At 47.2% G+C, this 14,387-nt stretch overlaps 5 protein-coding genes across 5 annotated transcripts; 4 read left to right on the top strand and 1 right to left on the bottom strand.

Annotated features, from left to right (window-relative positions):
* Positions 1–1,224: 1,224 nt before the first annotated feature.
* LTR84_010537 (uncharacterized protein) lies at positions 1,225–3,095 on the top strand (the record flags this gene model as incomplete). The annotated part of the gene is made up of 3 exons (XM_064854073.1): positions 1,225–1,699; positions 1,766–2,252; positions 2,324–3,095. The coding sequence occupies 3 exons, from the start codon at positions 1,225–1,227 to the stop codon at positions 3,093–3,095; spliced, it is 1,734 nt and encodes a 577-aa protein (XP_064700416.1).
* A 1,195-nt stretch (positions 3,096–4,290) lies between these two features.
* Positions 4,291–5,216, bottom strand: LTR84_010536 (uncharacterized protein; the record flags this gene model as incomplete). Its single annotated transcript, XM_064854072.1, has 4 exons — positions 4,291–4,445; positions 4,500–4,763; positions 4,876–4,974; positions 5,030–5,216. The coding sequence occupies 4 exons, from the start codon at positions 5,214–5,216 to the stop codon at positions 4,291–4,293; spliced, it is 705 nt and encodes a 234-aa protein (XP_064700415.1).
* A 750-nt stretch (positions 5,217–5,966) lies between these two features.
* On the top strand, positions 5,967–6,798 carry LTR84_010535 (uncharacterized protein; the record flags this gene model as incomplete). Its single annotated transcript, XM_064854071.1, has 3 exons — positions 5,967–6,138; positions 6,191–6,286; positions 6,365–6,798. 3 exons carry the CDS (start codon positions 5,967–5,969, stop codon positions 6,796–6,798), a joined length of 702 nt encoding a protein of 233 aa, XP_064700414.1.
* Positions 6,799–10,488: 3,690 nt separating this feature from the next.
* LTR84_010534 (uncharacterized protein) lies at positions 10,489–11,481 on the top strand (the record flags this gene model as incomplete). The annotated part of the gene is made up of 1 exon (XM_064854070.1): positions 10,489–11,481. One exon carries the CDS (start codon positions 10,489–10,491, stop codon positions 11,479–11,481), a length of 993 nt encoding a protein of 330 aa, XP_064700413.1.
* Positions 11,482–13,601: 2,120 nt separating this feature from the next.
* LTR84_010533 (uncharacterized protein) lies at positions 13,602–13,820 on the top strand (the record flags this gene model as incomplete). Its single annotated transcript, XM_064854069.1, has 1 exon — positions 13,602–13,820. One exon carries the CDS (start codon positions 13,602–13,604, stop codon positions 13,818–13,820), a length of 219 nt encoding a protein of 72 aa, XP_064700412.1.
* Positions 13,821–14,387: the final 567 nt, after the last annotated feature.

Genomic DNA, 14,387 nt, shown 5'->3' with positions numbered 1-14,387 from the left:
CTTTATACCCGAATGACTCGTCTACCCATGAAAGGGGTGCTATTTGTAACGACGACTGGTACGGATATAGCTGTTGTGAGTCTCTCAGGGCCTCAATGCTCTGGAGTAACTCCTTGACGTGAAATTGAAGGCGCTTGATTTCTCTCGTTCTTTCGGACCAGGCTTGGTATAACGCTACGTATGATCGCTGAAGTTGTACCCATTTAGTTTCGAGGACCTCGGTCTTAACTTTTTTACGAGCCTGATAGGCTTTTTGGGCCAGACGATTCTTCTCTCGCTTAAGCTAAAAGTCAATCATTATATGCTTGCTTGAAAGTAGATTTCAAATTAAGTATATTTCCTGTACCTTTGTAGTCTCAACTAAGAGAGATGAATTGGTCCCATTAGATAGAATCTCGCCATCTTCTTCAAACTGGGCCATAATAAAAATGTGTCAGGTTCAGAACCTCTCGCTTAATATTGACGGGTAGGTCGGTATTGTGCGTGGGCAGTTCTTGAGGAAATATCACGCATCTGTCGATTCGTGTGGAATACAAACAACATATCTGAAGGGTCGGGCTTGATCAGTTTATCAACACTGGTCTCGTAAATTGTTTCAGAGCACAAGAAGATGTAAGTCACTAGTTCCCAAAGGTAGACATCACCAGTATATGCTCGACCTTAGAAGCTTGACTTCTACGAGCTGTATTTCATGATGACACAACAGTAATATCTTGCGCCAGATCCCTCGATTTATGGTCAGCTACAGTTCATTCGCTGTTATGGAGTCATCGACAAATATACATTCAAGATTCGAACGTATAGCAAAGCGAAGATGTACTATCAGGATTCGGTATAGTATACAGTATATTGGAGATGTATATAGAAGCACTGGAAGCCTTGATATCAGGTAAGAGAACATGTGGCTTGGCGCCCTACTTCGAATCATTACTGCAATCCAAAGTCCACCTGCCAAAAGTAGCTCCTTGCATGAGATCGGGAGCATCGGACATCACGTGTTGATAAGAACTCACTCGGTTAATGGTGGCCTCCTCCACCGTAGTTTAACCCCTCACCATTTACACCCGTTCGTTGCAAGACCCACGTCGAGACAGATCGGCGGTTATTCTTACGTCAGTGTTCGAAGATCGCCTGCGGCTACAGGGAGGACGGAAGTATTCCCCTGACGCTTCTGCGTAACAGGCTCTCAACCAGCTGCTAGGGCCCCTTTCGAACGAAATCACGATGCCAGACCCGAGCGAAATTGATCCCCCGGAACCTGACAGCGGCGAGCCCCAGGTGAAATTGCGATTTATTACCGCACGTCCAGACCTCGAGCCAGCGAGACGTGAATCTAGAGCAGCCATCAACGCACATGCCTCGCAGGCCTCATGGGCCAGGATCAGAGAAAGGCTCAGGCAAGGGACGGGTCCCCAGACGAGCCAAAAAAAGCCGGTACACAACAAAGAGCAACGTCGTGCACGATTCCCCGATGACCGTGCCAGCAGCGAATCCGAACTACGTTCATCGAATGGTGACGGTGGCAAGAGGCCAGGAGCTGGTTTTGTAGACTCAGAAGAAGAACTGCCTTTCCGAACCGCGGGGACCGCTATTTTTGAATCTGCCCGCGTTTCCAGTCTCGAGTTTTCGGATGTGGACCCTTTTACTACATACCCCTCGCGGCTGGCAAAGGAGGTCGCTATGCCAATCGTTAGTGAAGGTGAGCTAGGAAAGCCTGCCAAGGGATCGGCGTTTTCATGTACTGATTTTAGGATACTTTCATTAGTTAACCGCTTCCTCCAAATTATACTTCTACCGAACCCACACCGACAGGAGCAAAGCATTAAACAGCAATGGATATACCGATACATGAATGATGACGTTCTGTTTCATATGCTTTGTTTCTCCTATTTGGCGAGAGCGTCCACCACAAAGCACGGTCTAAACCCAATCAATCAGAGAGCGTATGGGTATTGCTACTCAGAGCTTGTCCGAGGACTAAATAGACGTTTAAACAATTTGGAAACGCGATACTCCGACGAGATACTTTTTGCGGTCCAGACGTTGGCATTCCATGGACGTGCTGTCGAGGACGACACCGATAAACCTCAATCACCTTCACAGGGACCCCTAAATTCAATGCAGCTGCTGGATATCTATGCGGGACGTTTAGATGCAGTTGATGTCCATCTAAAGGCCTTGTCGAAAATAGTGTCTATGAAAGGAGGTTTGAGCGAGATTAAATTCCCTGGTCTTGCAGCAATGTTAAGCTAGTAAGGAGACCTCACAAATATCATTAACACTCCAACTCTTTCATGTCACTTCACTAATCGGGTCCGTATAGTGGGGACTTACTTCTTGCTTCTCGATACCTCCGAAAGCCTGTCTACCCATTCATCCCTCTACAAATCTCACCTCAACATGTATTAGACGCTGTACGCAGGGATGTGCATCCGCTAGGTCAGCTAGGTACGGGGTTTCGAGCCCTTTACGACCTTCTTCCCTCCGATGTCGCACGACCACTCTTTCTTACTCTACACAACCTGTCAACATATTCGCTCGCAGTCGATGATTATATAATGGGCCGATCACAAGCGCAGGATTTAGGCGCTCTAGCTGACCAGCGAAACTTCGTCCAGCACAATCTGCTGTCAAGGAGCCTTGGGCCGGACGGTGATGTTCATAGTCCCAAAGAAGACGCAATTGTTCTACAACAAGCATGTTGGGCAGCTGCCGTCATCTACAGCCTTATTGCTGTATTCCCTGTTCCTCACCGCAGAGCTCCCTTCGCGAAGCTAGCATACCAGCTTAAGCACAGCCTTGTCTACACTAACAATCTTCTCACAAGTAGATGGCACGACTCTTCTTCACTTTTATTGTGGATGATTTTTATGGGTGCGCTAGCTTCTACAGCGAATGATGAAGGAGGAGGAGAACAGGAAGGGTGCAAAGAATGGTATATCAATGTTCTCGAACGATTCGTGCATAGGATGCAAATCGCAAGCTGGGGGGCTCTGAAGGACCAGTTATTGAATTTTCTATGGTTTCCCAGCACAAGTGACGCTGATGGACAACAGCTCTGGACGGAGATCAATACTTCAAATCCGTTCATTTGAATGAGGGCGAACTTGCCGCAGGGGTACTGCTTCCGGCGATTAACATTGTTGGCCCCGCCTTTCAGGGATCGCCATGCTTAAAAGTGAAAATTATCTTTGTCCTAGGGTGACATCTTTTGGAGAGAACAAAATGGACAATGCCATGCCAAATTAAGTCAACGAATCAGAGCGATAATAATTAGCTCTAGGAGAAGATTAGGCCATCAATCAGTGCAGCACAAGGCGGCATTGACAGCTCAATCTTCGCAGCCTCGCCATGGCAGCAGCACCGCGCTTTAGACAGCTGGCAGGCAACGAGCCTGCGCTATGTGGAGGGAGCGCTTTCGCCCGCGTGATATTCCGATGATCAATTTTACTATGATCAACTGAACAGCCAGGTTACTGTTTTAGTAGTATAGTTCTTGCATTTATGAGTCACTCACGTAACCGTGGTTGCTAGCTTATGCACTTCATCCATTGGGAGGGCAGAACGGGAAAAACTAGATGTAGCTGGTCACCTTCTGTTGGTCGATCAAGGCCCAATGCAGCTCAAGGAATATAGCGTCAAATCAGGGCTTTCCTTTTCTGAATATGCATTTCGGCTCAGGATGCTGCCCTGCAACCACACGTGGCTCACATTAACTTTCATTGGGTGTGCTACTGCCAAGCCTCTCTTGCACGACAAGAGAGCGAAGAGGGAAAGAAGAGTATGCTTGGTATCGGCTCATATGCTAGTACAAGGCAGCTAGCTATGATACTCACCGGTCCCAGGAGAGATGGACATTATATCCTGTCCCAGGTTTGTTAACTCAAAGTGATTCAGTCCGTGATAACTGGCGATTCGCTGCTATGGCTTAAAGACCCTGCGTAGTCTTGGCTGTAGGTGCTTGTGGATACGCGATGACAATTTACAAAACGTTCGGATAGGGATGGAGCGAACGTAGCCGCGAATGCGAAGTTGCAACATGTTGCCCAGGATTTTAGGGTGCCAACCCGATCGGTACTTATATGGCTTCCATTGAGCCTCCAGAAACTTCTCCGGGCTCCATGGAACAAAAGGAAAAATTAAGTTGAACTGTCTTCGAATATAGAAAGCGATCATATCTGGTTTCATTGAAAGGTGAGAGTTGGATTGTTATCAATTATTTATATTATCCAAGAAAAAAGGTCTCCACTTCCGCCTATGGTATTATTACTCGCCTGTTTCAACTCACCCCTAGCCTTTATTGTCTGGGACTGTCGTATTGATCGTCTTTACTTCGACCTTCTTCTCTACTTCGTCCTTAAGAGTACCATCAGAATGAATAAAGAGTGTGAGTTCAGCAACCTCTCCCAGCTTGACCTCAAGACCCGTTGCCTCGTGTCGAGCCCCTGCGAGTCATGTTTCAAGCCAGACGTAAATAGAGCTTGGAGTTGAGGTATGACCATCATCAGCAGGAGCTGGGAGTGTACCAAACCCTGGGAACCATGTTTGAGTCTGGTGAATTACTGTTTTGTCAGTTGACGACAAATCCGCTCCATCTGCCCTTTGCAGAAGAGTGAACGCTACAGTTTTCTTGTTCGTAACACCAAAGACATTATCCGTCACGAACTCATCGTCATCGGATTTAGCCTTTGACTGCGCTGCTTCGCCGGCGTTGGGAACACTGTAGATCTGCCCAAGGCTGATATCGCGCTCTTCAAGCAATTCTAGTGTACTCATAAAATGAATTAGCAATCTTTGGACCTTTGAAACTCGGGACCTTGGGTGCTCGAGATTTGTGAGCTTCTCGTGTGCGGCTCGGGACGCTATGTAGCTTACCTGACTCCTTTGTATTGCCTGGCAATTTATAACCGATCGAGTACACCCAGCCCTTACCAGCAGTGAGGGCCAATGTTACGATCGTGTTCTCGGCCAACGCTATAGAAGGGAATATCAGTGACCAAAGGATGAAATTTGTCCTGTTTCAATTAACCTTTGTCTGATCCGTTCTCATCCCCTGGCTTGAAATCCCATTTGATTGTATTCTCTGCTGGTTCGAAATTTTTTGTCCCACGCGCAGGAGGTTTTCCGACACGGAGTTTGTATGGTGCATCATTCAGAATTGCGAGTGTAGCTGGGTCATTGATGCTAATCGTAATCGTATAATCTAAACGAGGCATTTTTTGTAACTGATGTTACCAAGGAATGACTAGGTATTTAGAGCTGGCTTGAAGTAGGGGATAGAGGGGTTCTTAATACACTGCAAGAAAAAGAGAGAGTATCCTTGAACAAAATACTGGGAATCCTTTTCGACAAGATCACATCAATATGTACCATGAGAACGCCATCCACCAGGCTATGGACCGATATAATTATCGATTAAGGGTTTGTAACCTTGAAGGCGGTTATATTCCATGGCACTTTTCTCAACTCAGATCCGACACTTGCGAAGGTTAGACCAATTAGCACACCGTTCGACTTTGAGCTGGAAATTGGTGCATAGCTTCGTGCCTAAGAACCAACGATTCGAGACCGCATTTGTCGGGGGAAGTGACGATCTTGACCCAAATGGTAAAAATGGACCACTCCTTTTACACTGAAAACGATTATTTCAGGTAGCCACATAAGGAATCCCCGCTCGATCTTCCGATTTAAGCTTACGAACCGAACCTTCAACAACTCTATCCCGCCCTAATAATTCGAAGTAAGCCAGAGGCGACAGTCTAGGTTGGTGAAGAAGCTAGTAGGCGCCAGCTGACTTCGCAGTAGACTTCAATTCAAGTTGGATTCTGGCCACCCATAGAAACTAAAGCAAGTCAAATTATCGTGACGTAGGACTTTCTGTATTGACCGCTTAACACTTTTAAGCCCCTGGCCGATGTCCGCATAACTGTCTTCTCGAATCATTTTCCCACTCAGCAAAAAGCAAAATGTCATGCTCGATGACCTCGAGCGGAACAGACATCGTATACACCCTTACTATTAATATCGAGAACTCCAAGGCGGCGAATATCCTTAATAACAATGCCTATAATATCTGTGTGAGCTATCCCGAAAATGACGGAGAATTCAATCTAACGACGATAGAAGGAAAACCACCGAGTGAGTATATGACGAAAAGGTGTCTAGCTTAGAAATTAACGAATTTCAACAGACTTCGACTCTTCAAGACCGGTCAAGATGACCTTTGCCGGAAAGGATGCAGCTGCCGTCGAATGCTCAATTGGTTATACAAAAGAGTTCAATCCAAGTAAGTCTTGATTATTTTGGCCAAGGGTGCCGTCTGTCATGCGAAAAGATTATCATATATCTTACACTCTGTCAACAGATTCGGTGCATTCGGTGCCCCTTCAGAGGAAGGAATTGAAGCTTGGACAAGTCTACCGCCTCGATAGCTGCGGGGTTGCCACAATTGAAGACGCAAGTTGGGTACCTTCCGATGCTCTGGGATTCGAGAACTTGATTGGAGTTTCGCCTATAATTCTCCGAAGCACAGCAGACGATCCTGGACCTACACCCACACACTACCGGACACTTCCAGTATGGGTCCCTGGTAGAGGCCTAATGGTACCTCCAACTCCCTCAGTGGTAATCAAAGTTTGGTTGAAAAGTAACTCATTTGCCGAAGATGAAGACGATATGGAAACTCGTGACGTTTCCGAGCCATTTTGTGTGAAATTCAGAAAAGGCAAGCCCACTGCGATCCTTCTTTTCAAAGAGAATGGCACCTTCAGTCTCAACCCTCTCAGGGTCAATGCCTAGGATTTGACGTGGAAAGGTTCGAGCCGCTTGTCACAGGAATCCACGTCGAACCCAACTGGTGGCACTCTGTTTAATCGCTTCATAGAGGCTCGTCCTGTACCTCCAGGCATATCCCATGAGTCGTCGGGTGGTCACGTTTTAGGTCTTGGCAGAGCCAAACAAAACGCGTTTTATGCAACCAACTTAGTAAAGCCAACTAAAGATGACTCAACCTACGCGTTCTGGTAGGATTCCTACCAAAAAAATACCATGGGAGGAACGGCAAATTCTTCCTCTAGCTGCTGCTACAAAAAAAGTAAAAAAAAGGAGGTCCAAGTGCTCGAAACTCGCGCCGCAAGTCCACATGCACCTCCAGTGATATATGAATTGGCCAATAAACCTCACGCGCCATTTACTCCACCAATTCGTGTCGCAAATGAATCATTTAAAGTGCTTATTAAAGCTCGAGACCCACTGAGTCTATTCATGTACTTTTTTGGTGGGTTTGAAGCACTTTCCGTGGTGTGCGGCGCGATAAACGTGGATGCGGAAAAACCACGGCCCGCCGCTAAATCCGATGAAACTCCTCGACCTTGGATTACGCTTCGACCTATTGAGCTCCTCCACTGGCTCGGAGGGTTAATTTATATGGCAAATCACACTGAACTGAACCGAAAGGCCTATTAGGAGCGCTCAGAGCTCGGAAATACGCATCGAATTGGTCAAATAATGAGCGAGACTCGATGGGATCAAATTCATCGATTTCTGACCTTTAACCCTTAACCACGCCACCAAAATGAGGCCCCCTTTAATCGCGTTGAACCAATCGCTAATTCGATCCGTCGCAACTGCCAAAATGCGGTTAAAGCGTCAACTTGGATCGCTATTGACGAGGCAATGGCTGGTTATGCTGGACGCACCCAAGACTCGGTGAATCTTCCATCAAAGCCCACGCCAAAAGGCTACAAGGTTTGGGTCCTTGCATTACAGTAGGGTTACGTATACTCCTGGCGATGGCACTCACGCGTTACGGGACCGGAAGGTATTGGTAAAGGGTCACGAGTGGTGTATCAACCAGTGCTAATGGTGCTAGTTACACTTGCGGCGACATATCTCGTGGTTCAGGACCTTTGTTAGGAACTGCAAACCAATGAAATAGGCGTAAAACGCCTAGTATTCCTTGATAATTTATTCCTAACACTGGCACTAGCGTATACGCTTTTGGTTATTGGTGTAGGAGTAATGGGCACAACACGCAAAAATCACAAGGATTTCCCTCAACGATTTATCGAGGCAAAGCTCTCTGATACTCAGTTTTCTTACGGATCTTGCGCTATAGAGGTCATTGGACTTGCGTTATGCTTCCTGTGGCAGGATAACGCCGCAGTAATAGGTATTTCGACGGCTCTCACCATCCAGGAAGTCCCTGAGGACTACATCGTCAAGCGCCGCAAGAGGCCGTACAACAACACCGTTGCGCGCGGCGTTTTTGGCAATGAGCCTACTAAAGAGTTGCCAATCCCACGCGCAATTGACTGGTATAACAGGAATCATAACCTGGTTGATGTGGCGGATCAATTACGCGCCAGTTTTATAGTCCAGCGATAGGGGGAAAGGAGGACTTGGAGACCACTCGCTTATTGGCTTTTTGACACTTGCCTAACTAATTCCTACCTAATCTGGAGGTCCTACTATGATCCTCATGCATTGTTAGCCCGTGATTCCCACAGGGTCTTTCGTGAGGAGTTGATATCGCAACTATTCGCCCTGAGGGACCCTTCTCCGTCTCCACCGCCTACACCCGCCAAAACGCGTTACTACTCAAATCATACATCAATCGAGATGCCAAAACGAGGACATTGCGCCTGGCGAAGTCCAAATGGCGATAACTGTGAGAGTGGCGTGGCAATTACACGTGGAAAAAGCCGCAAATCATTAATGGAGGTCTCCGGTAACGCCCGACGAAATCGTGTCAGAACTCGGTCAAAACTTACTCAATTTGGATGCGGTTTGTGTAATGTGCATCTCTGTAGACGGGATAAGTGCCATGAGAAGTTTCATGGTCTTCTCTATAGCAATTAGGTAGTGGCATGCATTTGAATTACTTGAATTACTATAAAATGCATTTATCGCAATTTGGTTGGGTCTGCCAAGACCTAAAACGTGACCACCCGACGACTCATGGGATAAGGTCCTTCTTATGTATGACTTCTGCTTCGTAGAATGATTAGACAAACCTGGGAGTACTTGCTTGAACGAATGATGCGATATATGTGCTTTCAAAACAAGCTTTGTTGAGACGTTCTGGTAGGATTGCCAAGCTACACTTCAAGGGATAGCGTGGCAGCTGGCTATTATTGCGAGACTACTACTGGGCAGGAGCTCGTAAAAGCCGCCCTTTTAGACTCAGCAATACCACGGACAATGCCAACAATAATTAGTTTTAGCCCCCGGGATCCCGCTTCAGAGGCAAGGTGTATTCGCTCACAGTCTTTAGATGCGAGGTATCCCACACAACTATTTCCGGACTTGATCATTCACCAGAGAATATAGAACAACTGAGTCTATATAATCTCGTTAGCGCGACCGCTCTTTGTACTAGGACTGTAGTATTAATGACGTCAGGTTAATATAGGTCTTGGCATTAATCTCTTGGCTACCAGATCGCGTTAATAGAACCCCCGAGTTATTCCCAAAACGACGTATTCTCGACGAGAATAGTAGGGTAATATCTGTGAAAGTACGACGTGATTCTGCTGAGAATGTAGGTACTACTTGCCTTGACTCCCTTGACGACCTATTAAGTGACCTAGTTCGTAATATACGGCTTGTTCTCTATCAAATCGGGAAATAGTAGGCGGGCTAGGATAGTTAGCCTTCCGAGGGCCCGATCTCCTTGGGCGCTACTAAAACTAGGGGATAAGATCAAACTTTGACTAGATGGCCTGCATATTAACGTCAAGATACACCAACTGATTATCAGCACCTAGAGATGTATCCTGAAGCGTATAACCAAATCTTGTCTTGCCCTATATTGGGAAGTAGGTTAAGCGAAGCTAATCGCCATAATTCTACTTCACGTATGGCTCCCAAAACTTATCTTTCACCTTACTCCACCTCTCTCCTACTCCTAGGATCCGAAACGCGCGGAGATAAAGCAGAGACGGAATGCTCGACATACCATTAAAGATCGTCCCTTTAATGAGCTAAAGTAGAGATTGAAACATAGAAACGCAATGCCCTATACCCTTCGTCAATTTTCGATACATATTTGATACGTTAAACCTCCAAGATCAACAAGAGATATCATTTGGACAACCATTCAATTCCTACTTACCGATCATTCGAATAGATCAGATGTCCAAACCAAGTACGGAGAAAGACACGGGCAAACACCATCGTGTCGTTCGAGCCTGTGATTTTTGTCGGCTTAAGAAAGTCAAGGTAGAAGACGACAGCTCTTCCGGTGGCGCATCACATGAAGCTGACAACACTAAAGTGCGATATCTCGATCTCGTGTGCAAATTGTGTGCAACGCAACATTCCTTGCGTCCGTAGAAATGGCCGGAAACGTGCTCTGAAGCCTCAGTATGATCAAGTCATCCTGCGTTTCTGTCTACACGCTTTTTGCTTACTTTGTCTAGAGAATTTCATGACGCTCTTATTAACGCTGTCTATGCTCTCCATCAAGCCTGCAAGGGCAACTTCGACATGACGGGGGTTAGAGATATTACCAGCCACGCACTCCTTGAGAGCTTAAATTTCATTGGCCAAAAGCCCGATCCAGATACGGAAGCGGGACCCAAAACTCCAAGCCCACAGGGCACTCGAAGTCCAAGTACTTTTACTAACTCCGCTCCGAGCGCCGCTTCTACCAGCTCTGAGGATCCATCAAGGCCGGACAATATGTCTTCAATCTCATATCAAACCGATGGCAGTAGTGGAGGTGTCTCTTCGTCGGATTCAATCGACTTTATGGTTGGTCCATGGATGACCTCCATGGAAGCACCATCGATCACTCCTCAATCTTGGCAATCTTTACCAACCCCGAGAAATGCCAATGAGTTTGATTGTTTCGAACCTCATCACATAGTGCCTCCTCTGTTTGGAAGCGATTTCCCTGAACCCGGGCTGCCTGACGGGACCGGGATGACTAACACAGCTTCCATAGCTCCCCACTATGATAACACTACCTCTATGATATTCAATGATTTCTCCCGCTATCATGAGCCAATCGGAGAAATAAGACCACCAGAGCAAGACCGGCCAGTCCAAGGAGATTTTGGCTTCGATCCTGCTTCGCCGCTATCGAATCATAGCTTAGGCAAAATAGGCGACGTAGGGATGATGACCATTTGGCATGGTTACGAAAAGCAAGCTGCACATGGCACCCTCGAAAATCCTCCTGCTGGCTTACAATTCTCAGTCTGTACCACAACTCTACCTGAAACGCGTTCTGGGCAGGAAGACAATCCATCTACCCTGCCAACAAACTTTTCATTTCACAACAAGGCAGTTTCGCCAAAGGAACTAGCTCTTGCAACCACGAGTGAGCATCCGTCGAATACCCTGCCACCAGCGCGAGAGAGTGGCCGTGCATCGACATGGACCGCAAACAAGCGAAGACGCAATTCCAGCCGCGACTCCACCTCAGCCAAAGCGCAATTGCTAAGGAGTCAGAAGCGCCTAATCTCATTGGAGTAGAACCGTCGTGCTGCAGCGAAGTGTCGCGAAAAGCAACGTAGCGAGATACGTGAACTGAAAGAAGTCTCGCTCACCTCCGTCGCTGAGAACAGCCTCCTCAAACAACAAACGACACAAATGCGAGAGGAACTCCTCAACCTTAACTCCAAGCTTCTCACTCACGTGTCTCGAGGTGGATGTCGCAGGCCAGAGGAGGTGAGAATGGTGCTAGATGATCGATTGGACCGATTTTACTGCGAAAAAGGACCATGGTCCCAGGTGTGAGTCGACGGAGTAAACAGAGTCTTGAAAGAGATGCGGAGGTGCTATATCTTGTAAAAGGGTTTTGCGAAGGTGGCTGTTTCGCATCAGCATATACTACGTCTTGCAATGGTCCTGATAAGCGTCGTTCTCGTGCTCGTGTGCCAATGATAGCTGGGTGACAGATTTGTAAATGGTTGTTTGGAGATTATTTTTTCGCTCCACCTTCTTCACTCTCAATATTTCTATCACTAGCCATACTTTGAAACCACCCAAGTCAGTTCGTGGTACATTCGCTTCGCAATCTCGCTTTCAAAAGAACAGTCTTCGGCCTGCGAGACGTAGGTATGGAGAAAAACCATTGCGACGGACCTAGGCGGATATGTGCCCTACCGCAGTGAGAGTTAGGGGCCTTAGCCAGCTTGGCGAAATGCCATGTCGAGCAACGTTATGGTTAACTGACCACTGCTGCAGCGTTCTTGCATGGCCTCGAAGAAATGCGGAAATCTAAGCCACGTGGCTTTTCGCGGGCGCTTCAGTTTGATGGCAACCATTTGGTTCGATGTGCTCCACCTGAGTCGGCTATCTAGCACCAACGAGGCCCGGGGAGCGCTGAAGCCTCGAAGCATTCCACCGAAGACCTCTCTTAGCGAATAGCCCTACCAACCGCTTTTCCTCGCCAGTTGCTTTTCAATCATGGAGGCAAATCTAGACCTTTGTCAAATCGCCCACTATGGTGATAATCATAGACCTACCGTGGCTCAGAAGGCTGGTTCAACATCATGACGGTAGGTCACCCATCTGTCGTATTCGACTATGTATTTGGGTACGAACGCGCATATTTACTTAGCCCTATGAAGCAGGTAGCAAGGGTTGGTGGAGTTCGCCTCCTGAAACAATGATGTCATGGACCCCGCGTCGGAGTCAGGTTTAGCTTTCCGCGGGACTTCAACCAGCCAGGATCTTAGCTTTCCGCGGAGCCTTCGCCCATCCGCCTCCCATGACTGTCATTACCTATTTTACCTATTACTCGAGCAACCCATCAGGAACGCTCCATTGTGAACGAAGCTGCCAGCTGTTGGATCCACCCGCGTACCACAGAGGATCATGGATATTACTCTCGAGAACGGCATCCGGTTACGAAGCAGTTTCTACTACACGTCATTGGAATCTGTGGTGGAAGTGATCTCGTATTCATGCCAGGCTTGGCGGACTGGTTGCTTGATTATACCTGCACACTCTGTTCCTGTCTAGTCATGTTAATCTATAGTCCCCATGGCGGACGTTTTGCAACTTGTCGCTGGCTCGTCAGCGAAAACTTTTGAGGACTGCTGATCGATTCTTTGGGGATCAGACAAGGAGATCTTCACTGACGGTGCCTAAGCGTTTTCCTTTTTCTCAAAGTCTCGTTATAATTTTCCTACAACTTTGACACCATATACATCCGCGATGCTATGGGCTGATCTTTTGTTTCCGACTCTCTTCTCTACTTGAATTAAGTTAGAGGAAGGTCCATCTTTGTTCTGGGTGGAGGAAGACGCAGATATTTTGAACCTTACCCGAACATGATCACTCCTCCACCATCTCCTGCCAAGAAGGACAATAATTCAAATTATATTCATCCATCAGTCGTCTTGTTTGACCTCTAACCGCTTTCCCGTGATGGTCAATCGCTCTGGCGATGGTCTTTTCGAAACCCTAGCATCGTGCGGTGGCCTTGTGACGAGTATGAGCGGCTTGCACCAAGTCATGCCTACACTTGGTATGATTAGCCAGGTGCTGTGGAGCCTTATCACAACTATAGACTACGAGAAGATTTGATGCGAGAACATCGTGCATTGGCTGTCTTCCGAGAGAAGGATTTGTCTCTAGACCCTAAAATGGATTTTCAAGTATCTCAGAAGCTACATTCAACGCACGCGACTGCCAGTGATAGTATCACAACAAATTCCGTGCTGTGGCTCACTCTACACTACCAAGACAGCATGATCAACATTAACGACTGCGACTGGGAAGCTGATCAGAACGTGGACCGTCAATTTGCGATCGAGATCGCATTCAATGCCGTGGATGTCGAGAACATATGTTTCTACGACTAGCATTTGATGCTTCTCCCGCAAATGCTGCGGGACAAGACTGAGAAAATGGCAAAACGCTTGTCATTTGGTTCCCCTTGCACACACGGGTCCCAACTGAGGACATGTTTCATGTTCTCCCAGTCTGGAGAGAACTTCTTAAAGGGATATTACATTGCGAATTGATTGGATTTCATGTTCCGAGGTATAATACCATCATCGAACGAACCTATAGCGACCGCCTTTACATGGTCAATACTTTGACAGTCTTTCGGGAATCGTATTGGCTTTATGATGCCAGCGAAGAAAGTTGTGTGGATTTCCAATGAGTGTCTCCTTCTGCGACCGCTAGGTCCGAACGGGCGACGGTCCTACCGGGCTCGACTCCAAGAAGACCCTCGATTTTTCGTAGAAGCCCGAGGTCATGACACACATCGCATCGCTCATGGAATAGAGTCTCGACGCGAAATGCATCATCGGCGTGGGCCGCCTCGACTACTTCAAGGGTATCTCTCAGTAGCTTGACGCGATTGATGTGTTACTCGAACAACATCCTGAGATAGTACGGTAGGTTATGTTTTGCCATGAAAA

The sequence above is a fragment of the Exophiala bonariae genome (assembly GCF_035927105.1).
Source record: "Exophiala bonariae strain CCFEE 5792 chromosome Unknown scaffold_44, whole genome shotgun sequence".
Taxonomy (NCBI): domain Eukaryota; kingdom Fungi; phylum Ascomycota; class Eurotiomycetes; order Chaetothyriales; family Herpotrichiellaceae; genus Exophiala; species Exophiala bonariae.
The sequence above is the reverse complement of the archived record's forward strand: the minus strand, read 5'-3'. Positions and strand labels throughout refer to the sequence as shown.